Below are 14688 nucleotides of genomic sequence, written 5' to 3' on the forward strand. Positions count from 1 at the left end.
AAATTCTTAAAAATGAAATTGCTTTTAACTGTAAATTAATACATAAGGAACTTGATTTGTTCATTCAAGATACCTACTCAGTGTCCTTGAAGTGCCAAGCATGGAGCTGAACACCAGGGGACACAGCAGTGAGCAGACAGATGCACCCTCAGCCCCTGTGGAGCTGTGACCTGGTGAGGGAGATGGATAATGCACAAGTCCTGTCAAATAGTAATTACTAACCAGAGTTGCTGCTATGAAGAAAAGACAAATGACAGATTACAAGGGAATAGGAATTGACCTAGTCTAGAAGGTAAGGGGAGGCTTTTAAACAGAGGCCTGAAAGGTGAGTAGAAGGATCCTAAGGACAGAGAACCTGTACAAAGGTCCTGGGGCAGGAGTGTAGTGATTGGATGGGATATGAAAGGAGCCCAGTGTAGTTAAACGGTTATGTGAGTGAGGAAGTAGGTAAAACCAGAGTGTGCTTCTTAGAAACAGCCTAAAATGTTTTTGCTGAGGCTGTCATCAAAATTTAAGTTCTTGGTGTCTGAATACTTAAATAGGAGACTGTTTAGATTTCCTGCTGTGATAACAGAATGCCTACAAAGACCATTTATATTTAACCCTCAAATTTGTGAATGTGTGAGGTGAAGTGGTAAAGGGGAATTAAAATTGCAGATGGATTATTGTTGTTAATCAGCTAAGTAAGATTTGGGAGATTGTGCTGGATTATCCAGGGGGCCCAATGTAATCACAAGCATCCTTACAGTGTCAGAAAGGAGCAGAGGGAAGGAGAGATTTCAGGATGCTTGGGTGCTAGCCTTGCAGTTGGAAGGAGGGCTGCGAGTCCAGGAACACAGGCAGTTTTTGAAGCTGAGAAGGGCACGGGAACAGATTTTCCCCTAAAACCTTCAGAAAGGAACTGCTGACACCTTGACGTTAGCCCACTGAGACCCATTTTGGACTTTTGCACCATAGCAAGCTAAAGATAGCAAGTTTCTGTTCTAAGCCACAAAGTTTGTAAACTTTTTATAGCAGCCTAGAAAACTAATGCACCTGGCCAACTCAAGGTTCAGTTGTACAGATGGCTTTTGCCTCGGAGTCACTTGGTAGTGACGACCTCTGATACTTGACTGTTCAGAGCAGTGGGGAGTACAGGCTTCATACCCTCGAGGTGGTTGAGGTATGATTATCCTTCAGTAATTATTTGAGGACCTGCCATGTGCTGGAGCCTGCTGTAGAAGCTTGGCTGGGTCTGTGGATAAAAAGAACAAGATGCACATGTCCTCGTGGACCTTCATTCTAGGTGCATCACAGCCCTCTGCACAGAGGGTCGGAGAGGCTGGAGATCTCATTGCCAAGCACCCAGCCAGACCTGGGGGATGGTTGTGAATAGCAATGACTTTCCTGAAAAAGAAGTCAGTTTCCTCTCTTAACTCCCAGTAGGAAAACTAGAGTTTTACTCAATGTATTTATCTTTAAAAAGTTTTCCTTCTAGGCTGTTCTGAAATGTTCTTCAGGATGGATACAATGGGACACATAAATATAGTAATATTTGCTAATACATAGCTCATTGCTGTTCGATATAAATTTGTTTGAGTGCAGAGTCCTCAGGCATATTTTTAGATCTTTAACTAGTTGCCAAAATAAGGGAAAGTCATTTCAAACTTTAAAAATATTTCAAACTTGGAAAAATTTATATATATTTATGACAGTCATACAAAATATGTAATATAAAATATAAAAGCATACTTTATAAAGGATATTTTTGATTGGAAAGCTGTCGTGGGGTATTCGTGTGATGACTGGTTTCTAAGTGCAGAGGACAGAAGCAGGCCCTTTCTCCCGCGAGGAATTTGGCCCAGCAGAGGCCACAAGCAAGCTTTCATGCCGCCGCCTCTTTTCCTCACTAGGTGGAAAAAGGAAGGGAAGAGAAGAGGGTCCTTTAAAGAGAACAGAGAAAAAGGCAAAATTCCTAGGTGGGCGGGCCTGTGTGCTGCTGGTGGCCAGAGGGTGGTGGATGGCAGCGGGGTGTGGACATTTCCTGTGGAATGTGTGGATGTTCCCTGCTGGCCCTTGGAAAGCAGGCGCTTGCTTCTGCAGCCAGAGGAGGGACAGTGCTTCTATCAGTGACTCCCTGGAGAGTCAGCATGGGCAGGGAGATGGGCCTTTACCGGGCAGGGCAGGTGGAGCGGCCCTCAGGTGCCTGATCATGCAGATTATCCCAGACCCAAACAACTCGGGTGTGCCTGTGAGCCCAGTCAAATCCAACCACATGGTTGGAATTTCAAGCATGTCATTATTATTATTTTTAAAAATCTCCAAATCACCTTTTGCAAAATTTTTTTAAATTCATATTTATTTTCTTTCATTGTTAATTTTTGGACAGGATTTGATTTCTCCCCTCAGATATAGTCCCCGTAGTTCTCCCACCACCAAGCATGGCATTACTTAGGCCACTGCATTAGTCAGGGTTCACTGCTAGCTTTCCCTCAGGCTGGGTGGTCAGAGAATTTGTCTTCCAAACTAGGACATTTTGGAGAGGAAGGCGGCCCAGGACACAATAGCTGTGAACTAGGACCATGTTGAGGGCACCCGGATCTGTGGCCAGCCAGGCCTAGGGCTGAAGCTTTAATCGTTTGTAGATTGTCTGATGACCCAAACAATTCAGTACAACATGGCTTTTGTGTGGAAGGGCCTGGACTTTCAAGAAGGAGGGATGGAGTGTCCCAAGGACCTTTTCTCAGATGTTTGTCCACAGCACAGAGAGCTTTTCCACTAGGAGGTCTTGAAGAATAGTTTTCTGTATACCCTTGACTATAAGGCAAAATATATTTCCCACCCTCAAATTGTTCCACCTTATAACTGAGTCTTTATAAAATTGTTCTTATGGGAGCTGTCCCCTTGATTATTTTATTTTGAACAGAAAAGTTCTGTTATAGGACCTCCCTGGTGGCGCAGGAGTTAAAGACAGCGCTATCAAGCTATCACCAGCCACTGCAGCACAAGTTCGATCCCCTGCCAGCCAAGGAGCAACCCACATGGTGCAGCAGACCTCTTCTGTCTCATCCGCTGCTCCCCTCAGCAGTGTATTTCAGTAGATCTGCCTGTTCTGCTCCCACTCTCTTTGGTGAATCCTCTCATCCACTGCACTTCTGGCCTACACCCAGTTCTTATATGCATAAATAAACAAATCTTTAAAAAAAAAAAAAGTTCTGTTATAAACACATTAGCCTAAAAGGACCTTAATCAGTTTTAATTGTGGATGCTGATAGAGGTCAAATTCGATTTTAAAATACTTAAAATCAAGTAAATTGACTTAAAGAAGGAGGCAGAGAAGTGCAGCTCACATTCCAGTAGTAATTCTTAGGATTGGATATCCTCATGACAAGTTTTGGATGTTAGTATAAACTTTAAAATGTCCTTGAAATGCTCTGGAAAACTGGGTTAGAAACATTGCTTCCAGAGAGTACTGTCAAAGAATCATGTGGAATCGGATTTAAAATGGCTTCATGAAATGTAAGACTATTATTTTAACCCTTTGCATTCCGAACCATTCTGGACATTGGCTACCAATGTCCCCTGAGAGGGGACAGCGGAGTGCAAAGGGTTCAATGAATGTTTTAACATCATGTCTTAAATGTTTACGTAAATGATCAAATGTCTGTTTTTATTTGATCTACATTCATAAAAGCTTACACAGACAAATCGACCCAAAGTCTCTTTTAGACTTTTAAAAAATAACATGCAGGGAGTTTTATATGTGGGCATAGATGGTGTCTCGGGTGGAAGTGATGATATAGAGACACTGTGGTGACAGCTGGGAGAAGAGGTTTACTTCAAACTGCAGGGAGACTAGGCTGAAAGTCAGATTCCTTCAAGCACTGACTGGGTTCCAGATGGCTGACTGGGTATACAGGTTGTCGTCCAGGCTCCTCAGGGATCCACTGTGGCTGAGTGGTTACTAAAAGGCAGAAAGCAGATGGGGTCTGCCTAACAAGGAAGGAGCCACAATCTGGAGTCCATCATTCTGTGCCTGGGGAAGAGGGAGATGGTCTGCTCTGTGGCCCCGCTGGAAATCCTCATATCCAGCATATGGATGGCTGCCACTTAGCACGTAGACCAAAAACATAAAACCTTTAGCACACTGAATGTTTTATAAAGTTTAAATGAATTACAGCATAATTAAGAATGAAAAAGAGGGCCTCCCTGGTGGCACAAGGGGTTAGGTGCAGCACTGTGAAGCTGTCCGCAGCCTTTGCAGAATGAATTTGGTCCCCAGTGGCCAGGGAGCAGCCCACATGGCACAGCAGACCTCTCCTGTCTTGCCCGCTGCTCCCCTCAACAGTGTATTTCAGTGGATCCACCTTTTCTGCTCCCCATTTTGTCTCTGGTGAAACTTCGCACCCCCACACCTATGGCCTGTACTCCAGCTCTTGTATGCATAAGTAAATAAATCTTTAAAAAAAAAAAAAGGGAATGAAAAAGAATGTATTCCTGTAGAGGTAGACAAGGTAGTGAGGGCAGGCCAGGCCTTACAGTGTGACTGTGGACACCCCAGGACTTAAGCCTTCCTTCCCTGGCATTTGAAGAGAGGTGTTGCAGATTGGCCACAGGCCCCACTTAGCCTCACCCCACTCCGCCTAAAGTGAATCCTGCGGTCAGCAGGCCCCACCCAGGACTCCTTTCAGAATGCCTGCTCAGGATAAAATTGAGCCAGAAATGGACCTTTTTAGACAACAGCAAAACAAGAGAACAAGGATTGCCAAGCATGTGATGAGAACTAGTGGCATAAAACGGAATGGCTGAAGTAAACCAAAGGAAAAACTGAAAGAAACAGATAATCCAGGAATAGAAAGAACTTGAGGGAAAAACTTCTATGTAAGATGCTCAGAAATTCAAGAACATGCTAAATCCACAAGGTAAGAACTGAGTACATTGTTATGTAAAAGGCATGATCTGGGCAAAGGGAGATTGCAAATATAACTGCTGAAGTTTAAAATATTTGAGTACAGATACTAGAAAATAAAGCTGAAAAATCCAGAATCATAGAGGTAAGGAAAATGAGAGAAAGAGAGATTAATCTAGGAGGTCCAATACCTGATAGTGAACAGAGTAAGTTCTAGAAAGAACATAAAATGGAACAAGTGATCAATCCATGGTAGGAGTTTCCTGGAGATAATGTCTGAAGTCTGTAGATTCAAAGAGCACACACAGAGCGCAGTAAGTGAATAAAGACAAACTGCTGTGCTGCGTAGAATACCTAGGGTAAAGTGGAGAGTCTACAGTTTGCCTCAAAGAAATGAAAATTGGACTTAGGATTTTCATTGACAATACTGGATACTAGAATAAGAGTAGTGACATGAAAGTTTAGAAGGAAATGTTTTTCAGCCTAGAGCCCTATACCCAAACTAATGGTCAAGGGGAGAGGGGGGTGTTTTTGTACATGAGGGGACTCAGTTTACTTACCACGCATTGTTCCTTAGGATGCTGTTTAAGAAAATAATTCAAATAAGAGGAGAACCTGGGATCCGAGGTAAAAGCAAATCTGCCCGGAAGGCCAGTGAGAAGTCCTAGGATAACCCTGTCCAGCAGGTCAGAAGGTGCAGTTGGGCTACATAGTAGCAGATGGTCAAAGGGCTCTGGGGGGTCCTGAGCAAAGAAGAGCCCTTGATTTAATACAAAGCGTGATTGCGTCCATTTGTGTAGAAAAGATTGAGGTTTAGAATAAAGGCAAATAAAAACAAAAAAGGCAACGAGAAATGCCAAAAAAAGATAGTCATACTCCACATGTGAAGTACACCAGTCAATTGGTAGGATGCAAGAAAAGCAAATCTCTCTGACCTTGGTATGAAGAACAGTTTCTTTTGAGGCCAAAGACTTCTGGTGGTGGTCCCAGATAGAAAGAGGATGGCATCAATGTCGTTTGGTTCAGCACTGAAGATTACTTACCTGGCTACATAAAAGAAGACATGACCGGATGTGGTTGTAAGACAAAATGTAAGCAGTGATAACTCTGGTGACAGTGTACACATGTAGTTAATGGATGGGAGGGAAAGCAAGAGGAGGATTTGGGAGAAAGGGTGATGGTGCCCGTAGTGTCGTCTCACCAACTGAGATTGAAAGTCGAAGGGAAAATAGAGATTTAAATACACTGTTGAAAACTTAAACGGTAGCAAATAGAAAAATTGAAGAAATACAGTTATTAAACATAGGAGGGAAAGTAAGCAAGTAGTTTAAATTCTTTCCTTATCTTATTGTGGAATCAACAGTTACTGCCAAGGCTGATAAATCAAGAAATAATATATAAGCATAATGTCTAAAGCTATGAAGAAGCAAATCCACCATGAAAGAGATTGGTCCAGAGATGGGGTCTTCAGATGAGTCTAGAATCTGTTGCTTTGTCCATTATAGTTTCTTTCTTCTTGATTTATCATTTGTATTTGTTACTTGAAAAAAATTTGAAAATTGGGCTTGAAGATGTGTTAAAGATAGAGGTGACACATGGCCACGGCAATGCCATCTGCTAACTTTTTAAGACTTACTTTGGACAAACCAATAAAGCTGTGTTTCAAATTAAGCAATAATAGTGTCCTTGTTCTAATGAAGCAATAGTTGGCATTTCCCGGGACAAAGTTGCCTAGCTAGAGGCAGAATCTTTAATCCTTGAGGAAATGAATTATTGCCAAAAACAATGAAGCAAAGCTGCTGTTGTCCTTAGAGTTTTAAAAGTGTCCTCAGTGTTTAGGACTTTTGACTGAAGGTATTCGGCAAATTTTGCCAGCTCTATTTGGGGGAGAACTGGAGTATATGACTCGGGTGACCTACTTGAAATGACCTGTGGTTGATAACACAATAGTGGATCTTGTGTCTTTGTGCCAAGAAGTTTGATCTGGCCTGCAAACACCTCTTTAATGTCACACTTGTGTAATTAGCCTTTCACATTGTATTTTAACATTTCAAATTGTGTTTCTCACCTTTAAAGAAGGTAGTGTATGTAGTTCAGTAACTTTTGAGTTTTGTATTATAAATGTGGGGTTCCAATCTGTTGGAATTCCCTGGCAGGTTTTTTTTTTTTCCTTCCCTCTGTGCCACATCAAAATATTTGGTGATTGTCCATGGTTTTTTTGGGAAGCAACTTGGACAGTAATTTTCCCTCTTCTTTTGTCAAGCAGTCTTAATTTGAATCCATATTCTTGCCCATCCTTCCTTCATACAGTTTTTCTTCCTTTGCCCTAATAATGGGAATAGGCCTCTTAGGCCCCATTCTGTTAGTTGCTTTCCCTTTGAAGGCCACAACTTAGGGACTTGGCCCTGTTCCTCTGAATGTGAGTTGTTACTGGAGTTGGGGATTCTTCCATGCATATTGGACTGGTCAGTAATAAAAGCAGTTGCTGTCCCTGCTTTTGAACTGAACAACCTGACTGCTGCTGCCTCGATACTAGAACTTGCAGTGCCCAGAGGTCCTGCAGCTCACAGAGAATGCAGCATCAGTGGACATTATGGGTAAAGGGGACAAGCTGGGATTCTAGCAGACCCTGATTTGGGGGTGATGGGAGATTCCTCTAGATGCAGATGCCCTCTTAAAGCGCCATCTACTCTGCTGGCTTAGAAGCTAGTTGCCCTCAGAATGGCTTAGACCAGTGCCAGGGCCTAAAGGACTTAGATTAGGTAGTAGTGGGTTGTACCAGGGACACTGGCTGTGACTGGAGGAAGCTCTATTTTCAATTATTTGTTCCTGCCAGACATAGCCTCAGCTAATAGGCTGTGACCACCTATGATTACTGCTGGTTCCAGGCAGAATTCAGAGAGTTTATTTCCTGAACCGGAGAGGGCAGCTTTACCTTGAGGATTAAGATACCTGCCGATTGTTGAATTTGATTTGGGTTACCATGTTATCTGCCAAGGTGCTTCCTTATTTTTCTATGACTTGAATCTACCAACTTAACTCTGCATGCCCCTCCCCATTATCTCCATGATTTCCTATAGGTGTGGTCTCAGGGAATGGGGTGCAGCTGAAGCAGAGGTGCCCCCCTTTCCATGTCTGATTTCCTTCTGTGGTTTAGGGAATAGACTGCAGAGATCTGCCAAGGGTTACAGAGCACCCCTGATTCCCTTCGAAATAGGACAGATTCCGAAGTGGGCTTCCTGTGCCCACTCTTCAGGGACCTGGGAAGGACAGTATTAGAAACATTATGGGTGGGGCCCACAGGAAGGCAGGTGGCAGCTAAGATTCTCCAGAGATGCACTTTTCTGACTTGGCAGTGTTCTTTCTTCCTATGTGTTGAATCCACTGCCACACCCCCCTCCCCAACCTTCCTGCTGCTTCCATCCTACTGTATGGTCAGCTTCATCTGAGTAACCGCCACAAGTAAAACAGGAGGACTTCTGCAAGAGCTTGGCATGTTTAACACATGCGAAATTTTGTTGCCATAGCCCTTAACACCAGCCAGCAAACTGCAGTTATATACTAAGTATGTCACAGCATGTTGAAGGAGCTACCCTTTAAGGGGAAAGGGAATAAGTGGGAGATGGAAATGACAGGAAGGAGAGACCCTACCGCACAGCCAGGAGAAAGAGGCTGGAGGAAGGGGCCGTTCTGTAGGAACGTCCGTGTAAATGGAACAATATTAGCAGCTTTTTAAACAACAGGAAGCACCGGTCCTCTGGGGGCACAACAGGTAGCGGAAGCATGGGGGGAGGGTGGGGGTGTTTGTACACATCTCCCAGTAGCTCCCAGTGGCTGTCCCAGTGGCTCAGCAGGTACACATCTCCCGCTCCAGCCAGGAGTGGAACCCGAAGACATCGCCGACCCTGTCTTTTTGCATCCTGATTCCCACTCTTCCATTTCCTCTGGTCGCTTCCCCTTGAGCCTGTGTCCATGCCGGCCACCCTCACCTGGCCACCTCCAGCGCCACTGCCTCTCTTGGGGTCCCTCTTCTTCCGGGCAGGTTATGGCGCCCTCCTCTGGACAGTACTCGGTCCTGCCCTCTCTACCTCTACCTCCTGTGGTTAGAGACCGGCTTAGGGAGCTGTCCTCCCTGCCTCCCATGTCCCTGGGGGGCCAGAGTTTGTGGAAAGGGGACAGGCAATTCATGTTCTTCCTAGGAGTCTCTTGAATGTTGTGAAATGAGTGAATGGGTGAGATAGTAAACAGGAAATAACAAATACCTGCCTTGAGTAGCAACACACCGGCCTCCTTGGGTGTGAACTAGGGGAGGAAGTGGTTAGAGCAGACACAGTAATAACCTTGGAACTCCAGGGCTGCTCATTAGGGCCCTCTTTGCGCCCCCCACCCCAAGTTGGTTACTGGAACTCTCTTCTCCCTTCACTCCACCCATTGCAATAATTCTGTGACTCCACCTTTCCTCAACCTTTCCTTCCACCATTAGATCCATTAGAGCAATTCTTGTTTCAATGTTTCATTTGTGTAGGGTTTTGCCCTTTCAGTTAGCTTGTAAACGCCTTAAAATCCCCAGGTTTATTTCCTAGGCAGCATTTTAAAGGCATGTACAGAACCTTGCTCCAAGGTATCCTTTGTCCTGGCTGCTAACTAGCTGTGAGATTTTAGGGGCAGAGGAATTACCCTCCTACCCAGGCCTCTGTTGCCTCATGTGTGAACGTGAAAGGCTTGATGAACTTGGGTGTTTCCTGTGGATTCTGCCCCTGCACCTTGCTTCTCCCTCCAGCACCTGGGACAGGGTTCCGTCCCTGAATCTGCCAGGTCATTGAATTTCTTCACTCAGACTAGTTGACCTCTCAGATACTTGTGCCAGGCCCTGGGATCAGGGACAAATAATTGCGATAGGTGTGGGCTGGTCCTGTGATCCTGGTGCCCTTGACCTTGTGTTTGTCTTCTGCCCAGGAGTTTGAGGCACCAAGGACCCTGCCTGCATCCTGTTTAGTCCCCATCCAAGTTATGTACCTGGGTGTGTGCTTCAAATGTGGGCAGTATTGGAAGTGGAAGTTGACTGAGCCACCGTCCAGGAGCCTGGGGGGAATCACAGTGCAAGGACAGTGTTCTCCCACCATTCTGTGGCACCTTGTGTCACCGGCACAATTGTTCTGTTCTGTTCACCCTGAACAGAATTTGACTCCCTTTTCTGTTTTCTGAGTGTATTTTTGTTTCTCTGTGCATTTGCTGGGTTGCACTGGTTTAAAAAATGTGCTGGGACCTCCCCAGTGGCACAGCGGGTTGAGCGCAGCACTGTGAAGCTGTCCACCGCCTCTGCAGCATGGGTTTGATTACCGGCCAGCCAGGGAGATTCCCACATGGTGCAGCAGACCCCTCCTGTCTCACCTGCTGCTCCCCTCAGCAGTGTTTCTGGTCTGTCTGTTCTTCTCCCCGCTCTGTCTCCGGTGAATCCTCTCACCCTCCTGCACCTCTGACCTGTACCACAGCTCTTGTATAAATAAATAAATCTTTAAAAAAACAATACGTTTAAAAAATTAAAGTAAAGAAAATGTGCTAAATTCTTTATTGGGATCATATCAGAGACAGGTGGAAGGGACTGTTTTGTCTGTGGGTTTTTCTTTTGTTTGTTTTTGCTTTTCTATCTGAGGATTTGTGGATTTCTTCAAGGCCAGCAGTGGCTTGTTTTCAGTTTGTGGAGTTATCTGCTGACAGTCTTATACCTAGTGTTTTTTCCCAGTTCTTGCCTGGTTTCTCTGGGTCTGCCAGGGCAGGTCCATTTTGTTTCTTTTCCTCGTTATGTCAGTGAACAGACTCTAGAGATTATAAAACTGATGGTGAGTAAAGATCATTGGCAGAAAGGTAACAAGTCCCTAAGATCCTTTTTGGGTGAGAAACGTTGAGGATCATGGGTTTGGATAAGGTTCGTCTTACATACTGTAACAAGAATATTGGGAATAATGGGTGGGAAGCAGAAATATTTATAATGCCTCGTACATAAGGGGCACTATACAGACCCTTCGTGAATCCTTTAGGTGAGACTGGTTGGGGGATAGTGGAGGAGCGTGTTGGAGATGACAGGAGTGTCCAGAGGTAAGAATTGATATTGGGAAAGAGGCTGAAGCTGCAAAAGATAACAGTTAGCTGAGTTCCCTTGGGCAAAGATTAGGTTCAAAATCACTAGAGTGAAAAAATAAACTGAGGCATTAAAAAAAAAATCTTAGGAGGGCCTCCCCGGTGGCGCAGCGGTTGAGCGTTGGGTTGCGAAGCTGCCCGTGGCCTCTGCGGCGCCGGTTCGATCCCCGGCTGCTTCCTAGCCACCACAGGAGGGTCCCACATGGCACACAGACCTCTCCTGCCGCCTGCTGCATCCCTCAGCAGTGTACTTCGGTCCTTCTGCCTGCTCTGCTCCCTGCTCTGGCTCTGGTGAATTCTCTCACCCTTCCGTGCTTCTGACTGTACCCAGTGCATGTATAAACAAAACAAACAAACAAATAAATAAATAAAACATGCCTCTATTAAAAAAAAATCTTAGGAATTTATTTGAACACAGATGATTTGAATCTGGCAATACTAGACTAGAAGTGCTATGTGGACTGGAGCTGGGGAAAATGTGCAAAGAAAAGAAATTACTTGATTGGCTATAGCTTAAGGCCTCGTTGGTTGTGACTGGTTGTCTTTAGGGTTTAATTTTGTAACCTTCAGGTATTTACAGGTTAGAGTTTGGTTTGCCTACATCTTAACCAGGCAGCTGCAGAGGCATCTCAGTCTGATGGCTTACTAGTTCAATTAATTTAATAGTATATAAACCGTTAATCTCTCTACCCTTGAACTATCAAAGTACCCTTGATAAAAACCTCAGGAAGTCATAGTGTTAGATGTTGATCACTTGATCAATATCATGTGACCCCCTTCTCCACTCTAGTGTGGCAATGTGTGTTGTTCTGCCTGTTGAGTTACATGTGATGACCTTGGCTTAGGCTTAGGGGTCATGTTCTATGAAAAGTGTCTTTTTAAAAAATTGTGATTCTTTTATTGCATTACATTGGTTTCCAACACTGTGTATGTTTTAGGGTTATTGGTGTGTTGGTGGGATAGTACACTCAAGTGCCCCCATAATCTTCCACCATAGGCCTTTGGGCTCTTTGACTCCCATAGTGGTCTCAATTCTGCCGTCAGATTTTAAGGGTTTCTTTTGGTTTACTTTTGTCCTTCACTTTAAAAAGAGTGTGTCCCTTAAACCCCAAGATCAGGTTCAGTAGAGGGCTGCTGATACAATGAGCAATGGCAATTGCTTTCAGTACTGCTCTTGTGCCTGCTTGTGTAGTTGTGTGTGTTGCATAAGCCGATCACAGAACTCTACCTTCCCACCTAAGTGGGGCGAGTGGACTCCCTGGCAAAAAATAATACTGGGATCTCTTGGTTCTAACCAAATGGAAATGTTAAGTATATATTAAACTCAAATCTCCAAATTTTCTGTTTTGCCAACAGGTTACTCGTGGGGGCGCCCCGGGCAGTCGCCCTTCCACTGCAGAGGGCCAACAGAACGGGAGGCTTGTACAGCTGTGATATCACCTCCCGGGGGCCATGCACGAGGATCGAATTTGATAACGATGGTGCGTTCCTTTGCATTCGTTGCGTTCTCTTCACCAGCTCGTCAGTACTCCTCTTGCCCTTAGCATGAGGAAGGAAAGGGCATAGAAACATTTATTCTTGGAGAGAGGGCCGCTTTTAATTCCATCCGTTTTAACTGGTTTTTGGTTGGCTCTGAAAACTTGCTTTGTAAATCACATTGGGATGCATCCTCTTGCCTCTCCTACTTGTGGTTTCTAAACTGATATGGTGAGTTGATGCTGCCACCTAGTGACATGTTGAGGTTCTACAGGAAGTTGTAGAAAACCTGAATTTAGCCCTCAGAGAAAATTGAAAATGTATATTTTATACTCAGGAAGCAAAATGTCTTAACTTGCTGTTAAAATATTTGGCTGAAAGTCTCTTTTAAATATCAGATCTCTCTGAAATAAGAGCTGGCCACATGGATTAAACTTGCCTTAATGTCTCAGAAACAGGCTTTTTTGGTGAGAACGTGGTATATTGGGTACAGCAATTACTGAGCAACCAGACCTAATTGGGCTTGCTTGGTCTAAGCAGAGTTGCGATTCATGTTGATATTCTTATCTTTTCCATCTTTCAGAAATAACACTTGCTTTCAATTTTTTACTGATCAGAAAATAGCATGTGCTAATTATAGGAAACTTGTTAACCACATAGACCTATAAAGAAAAAAAAAACAAAACCCATGGTAATCTAGACATAATCACCCTTTACTTAGCATTTTGTTATTTTTTTCTTCTGCTTAAAGTTCTTTATTTTTTTCTTTTTTCTTTTTTTTTTTTTTTGTGGGACCCTCGCCGGCAGCTGGGGAATGAACAGGAGCTGCAGAGGCTGTGGGCAGCCTTACAGCCCAGTGCTCAACCGCTGCGCCACCAGGGGAGGCCCTATTTTTTCATATTTTAAATGACTCAAGATTGAAATTCTAAATCACATTGGGATACATCCTATGCTGCTTTGCTTCCCACTGTAGAAGGCAAAAATTTGGATCTAGGGTCATATAGGGGTTTGAACTGATACTGAAGTAAGCAGATGCTAGTATTTGTAGTTTCTGTTTGGGGGAGGGGAGACAAAGAGGGTAAAATGGATACAGCACATTCTTTCTGGCATTGGTAGGTATAACTTGCCAGTTGTGAGACTTAAAGTGAATAGGAGGCCCTTGTTTCCCATATTAGTAAAGGAAAGAACAGTTCTTGCTGTTATATAAATAATTTGGGAGTGTGTGTGTATGTATGTGTGTGTATATGTATATGCCCACTTTATTAGCTTGGATGGTAGTTGGTTACTTTACGTAGTTACTATAAAAGGAATATACTAGAAGGCTACACTTTAGTCTTACAATTTTCAAATGCCTCTGTCCTCCGGACCCTGGGTATCAGAGCAAATCTGCAGGTAGACTTTGTGTTTTATATAAAGAATTTTATGAAAGAGTCTTACCAATAGTCACATACCTATTTTCTTAGGATAAGAAATTTACTGAGCAGCCAAACTTGGGGTCAAGGCAATTTGGAATGATTTTTGTGCATCTATTAGTTCATAATCTGTATCAGTCACTGAAGTTTTAACTGTGTTACCTGTGCTTCTCTCCACAGCTGACCCTTTATCCGAAAGCAAGGAAGATCAATGGATGGGGGTCACTGTCCAGAGTCAGGGTCCAGGGGGCAAAGTTGTGGTAAGTATAGAGAAATGATGATTGCGCAGTGCTTGGTGCTTCTTATGTGCACCAGACTTACAGCGATGACAAAGAAGGCAGAGGCCCTGCCTGCATGGAGTATACAGTCTAGCAAACCTACTGGAATTGATGTCAAGAAGTTTAAAGCTGGAATTGATGTCAAGAAGAAATCAAAGCATTATTTTTCCTGTGATTCCTGATATAATTTCAATCATACAACCTGCTTTTTTGTAGAACTCAGACTTAAATAACTTATTAATAAACATTGACTATCACTACAAGTCTAGCCTTGAGAAAGCAACACTAAAACTAGACATGGTTTCTGTCTGAAGAACTGTATAGCTTTCATAGCTGAGTTATGGGAAATATGGATATGGTCATGGAACGTAAAATCAGATCTTTTTTTTTCTTTTTTTTTAATCAGATCATTTTAAATTCTTTTTCCCGAACCGCTTTAAGTAGAAGTGGTAGCAAAGAAAAGAGAATTTGCTAGCTGGATTGTGCTAGATGGCCT

At 43.7% G+C, this 14688-nt stretch overlaps 1 protein-coding gene across 2 annotated transcripts in view; it reads left to right on the forward strand.

The window, feature by feature from the left end:
* ITGA6 (integrin subunit alpha 6) overlaps positions 1–14688 on the forward strand; it is a 73626-nt gene that overhangs the window by 23799 nt on the left and 35139 nt on the right. For both annotated transcript variants that reach the window (XM_037523542.2, XM_037523543.2), the window contains exons 2-3: positions 12383–12507; positions 14095–14174. In XM_037523542.2, coding sequence (XP_037379439.1) covers positions 12383–12507; positions 14095–14174 — 205 coding nt within the window. The remainder of the gene's footprint in view (positions 1–12382; positions 12508–14094; positions 14175–14688) is intronic.

The sequence above is a fragment of the Talpa occidentalis genome, unplaced genomic scaffold, assembly GCF_014898055.3.
Source record: "Talpa occidentalis isolate TD23 unplaced genomic scaffold, MPIMG_talOcc4v2.1 talOcc4.3, whole genome shotgun sequence".
Lineage (NCBI taxonomy): Eukaryota > Metazoa > Chordata > Mammalia > Eulipotyphla > Talpidae > Talpa > Talpa occidentalis.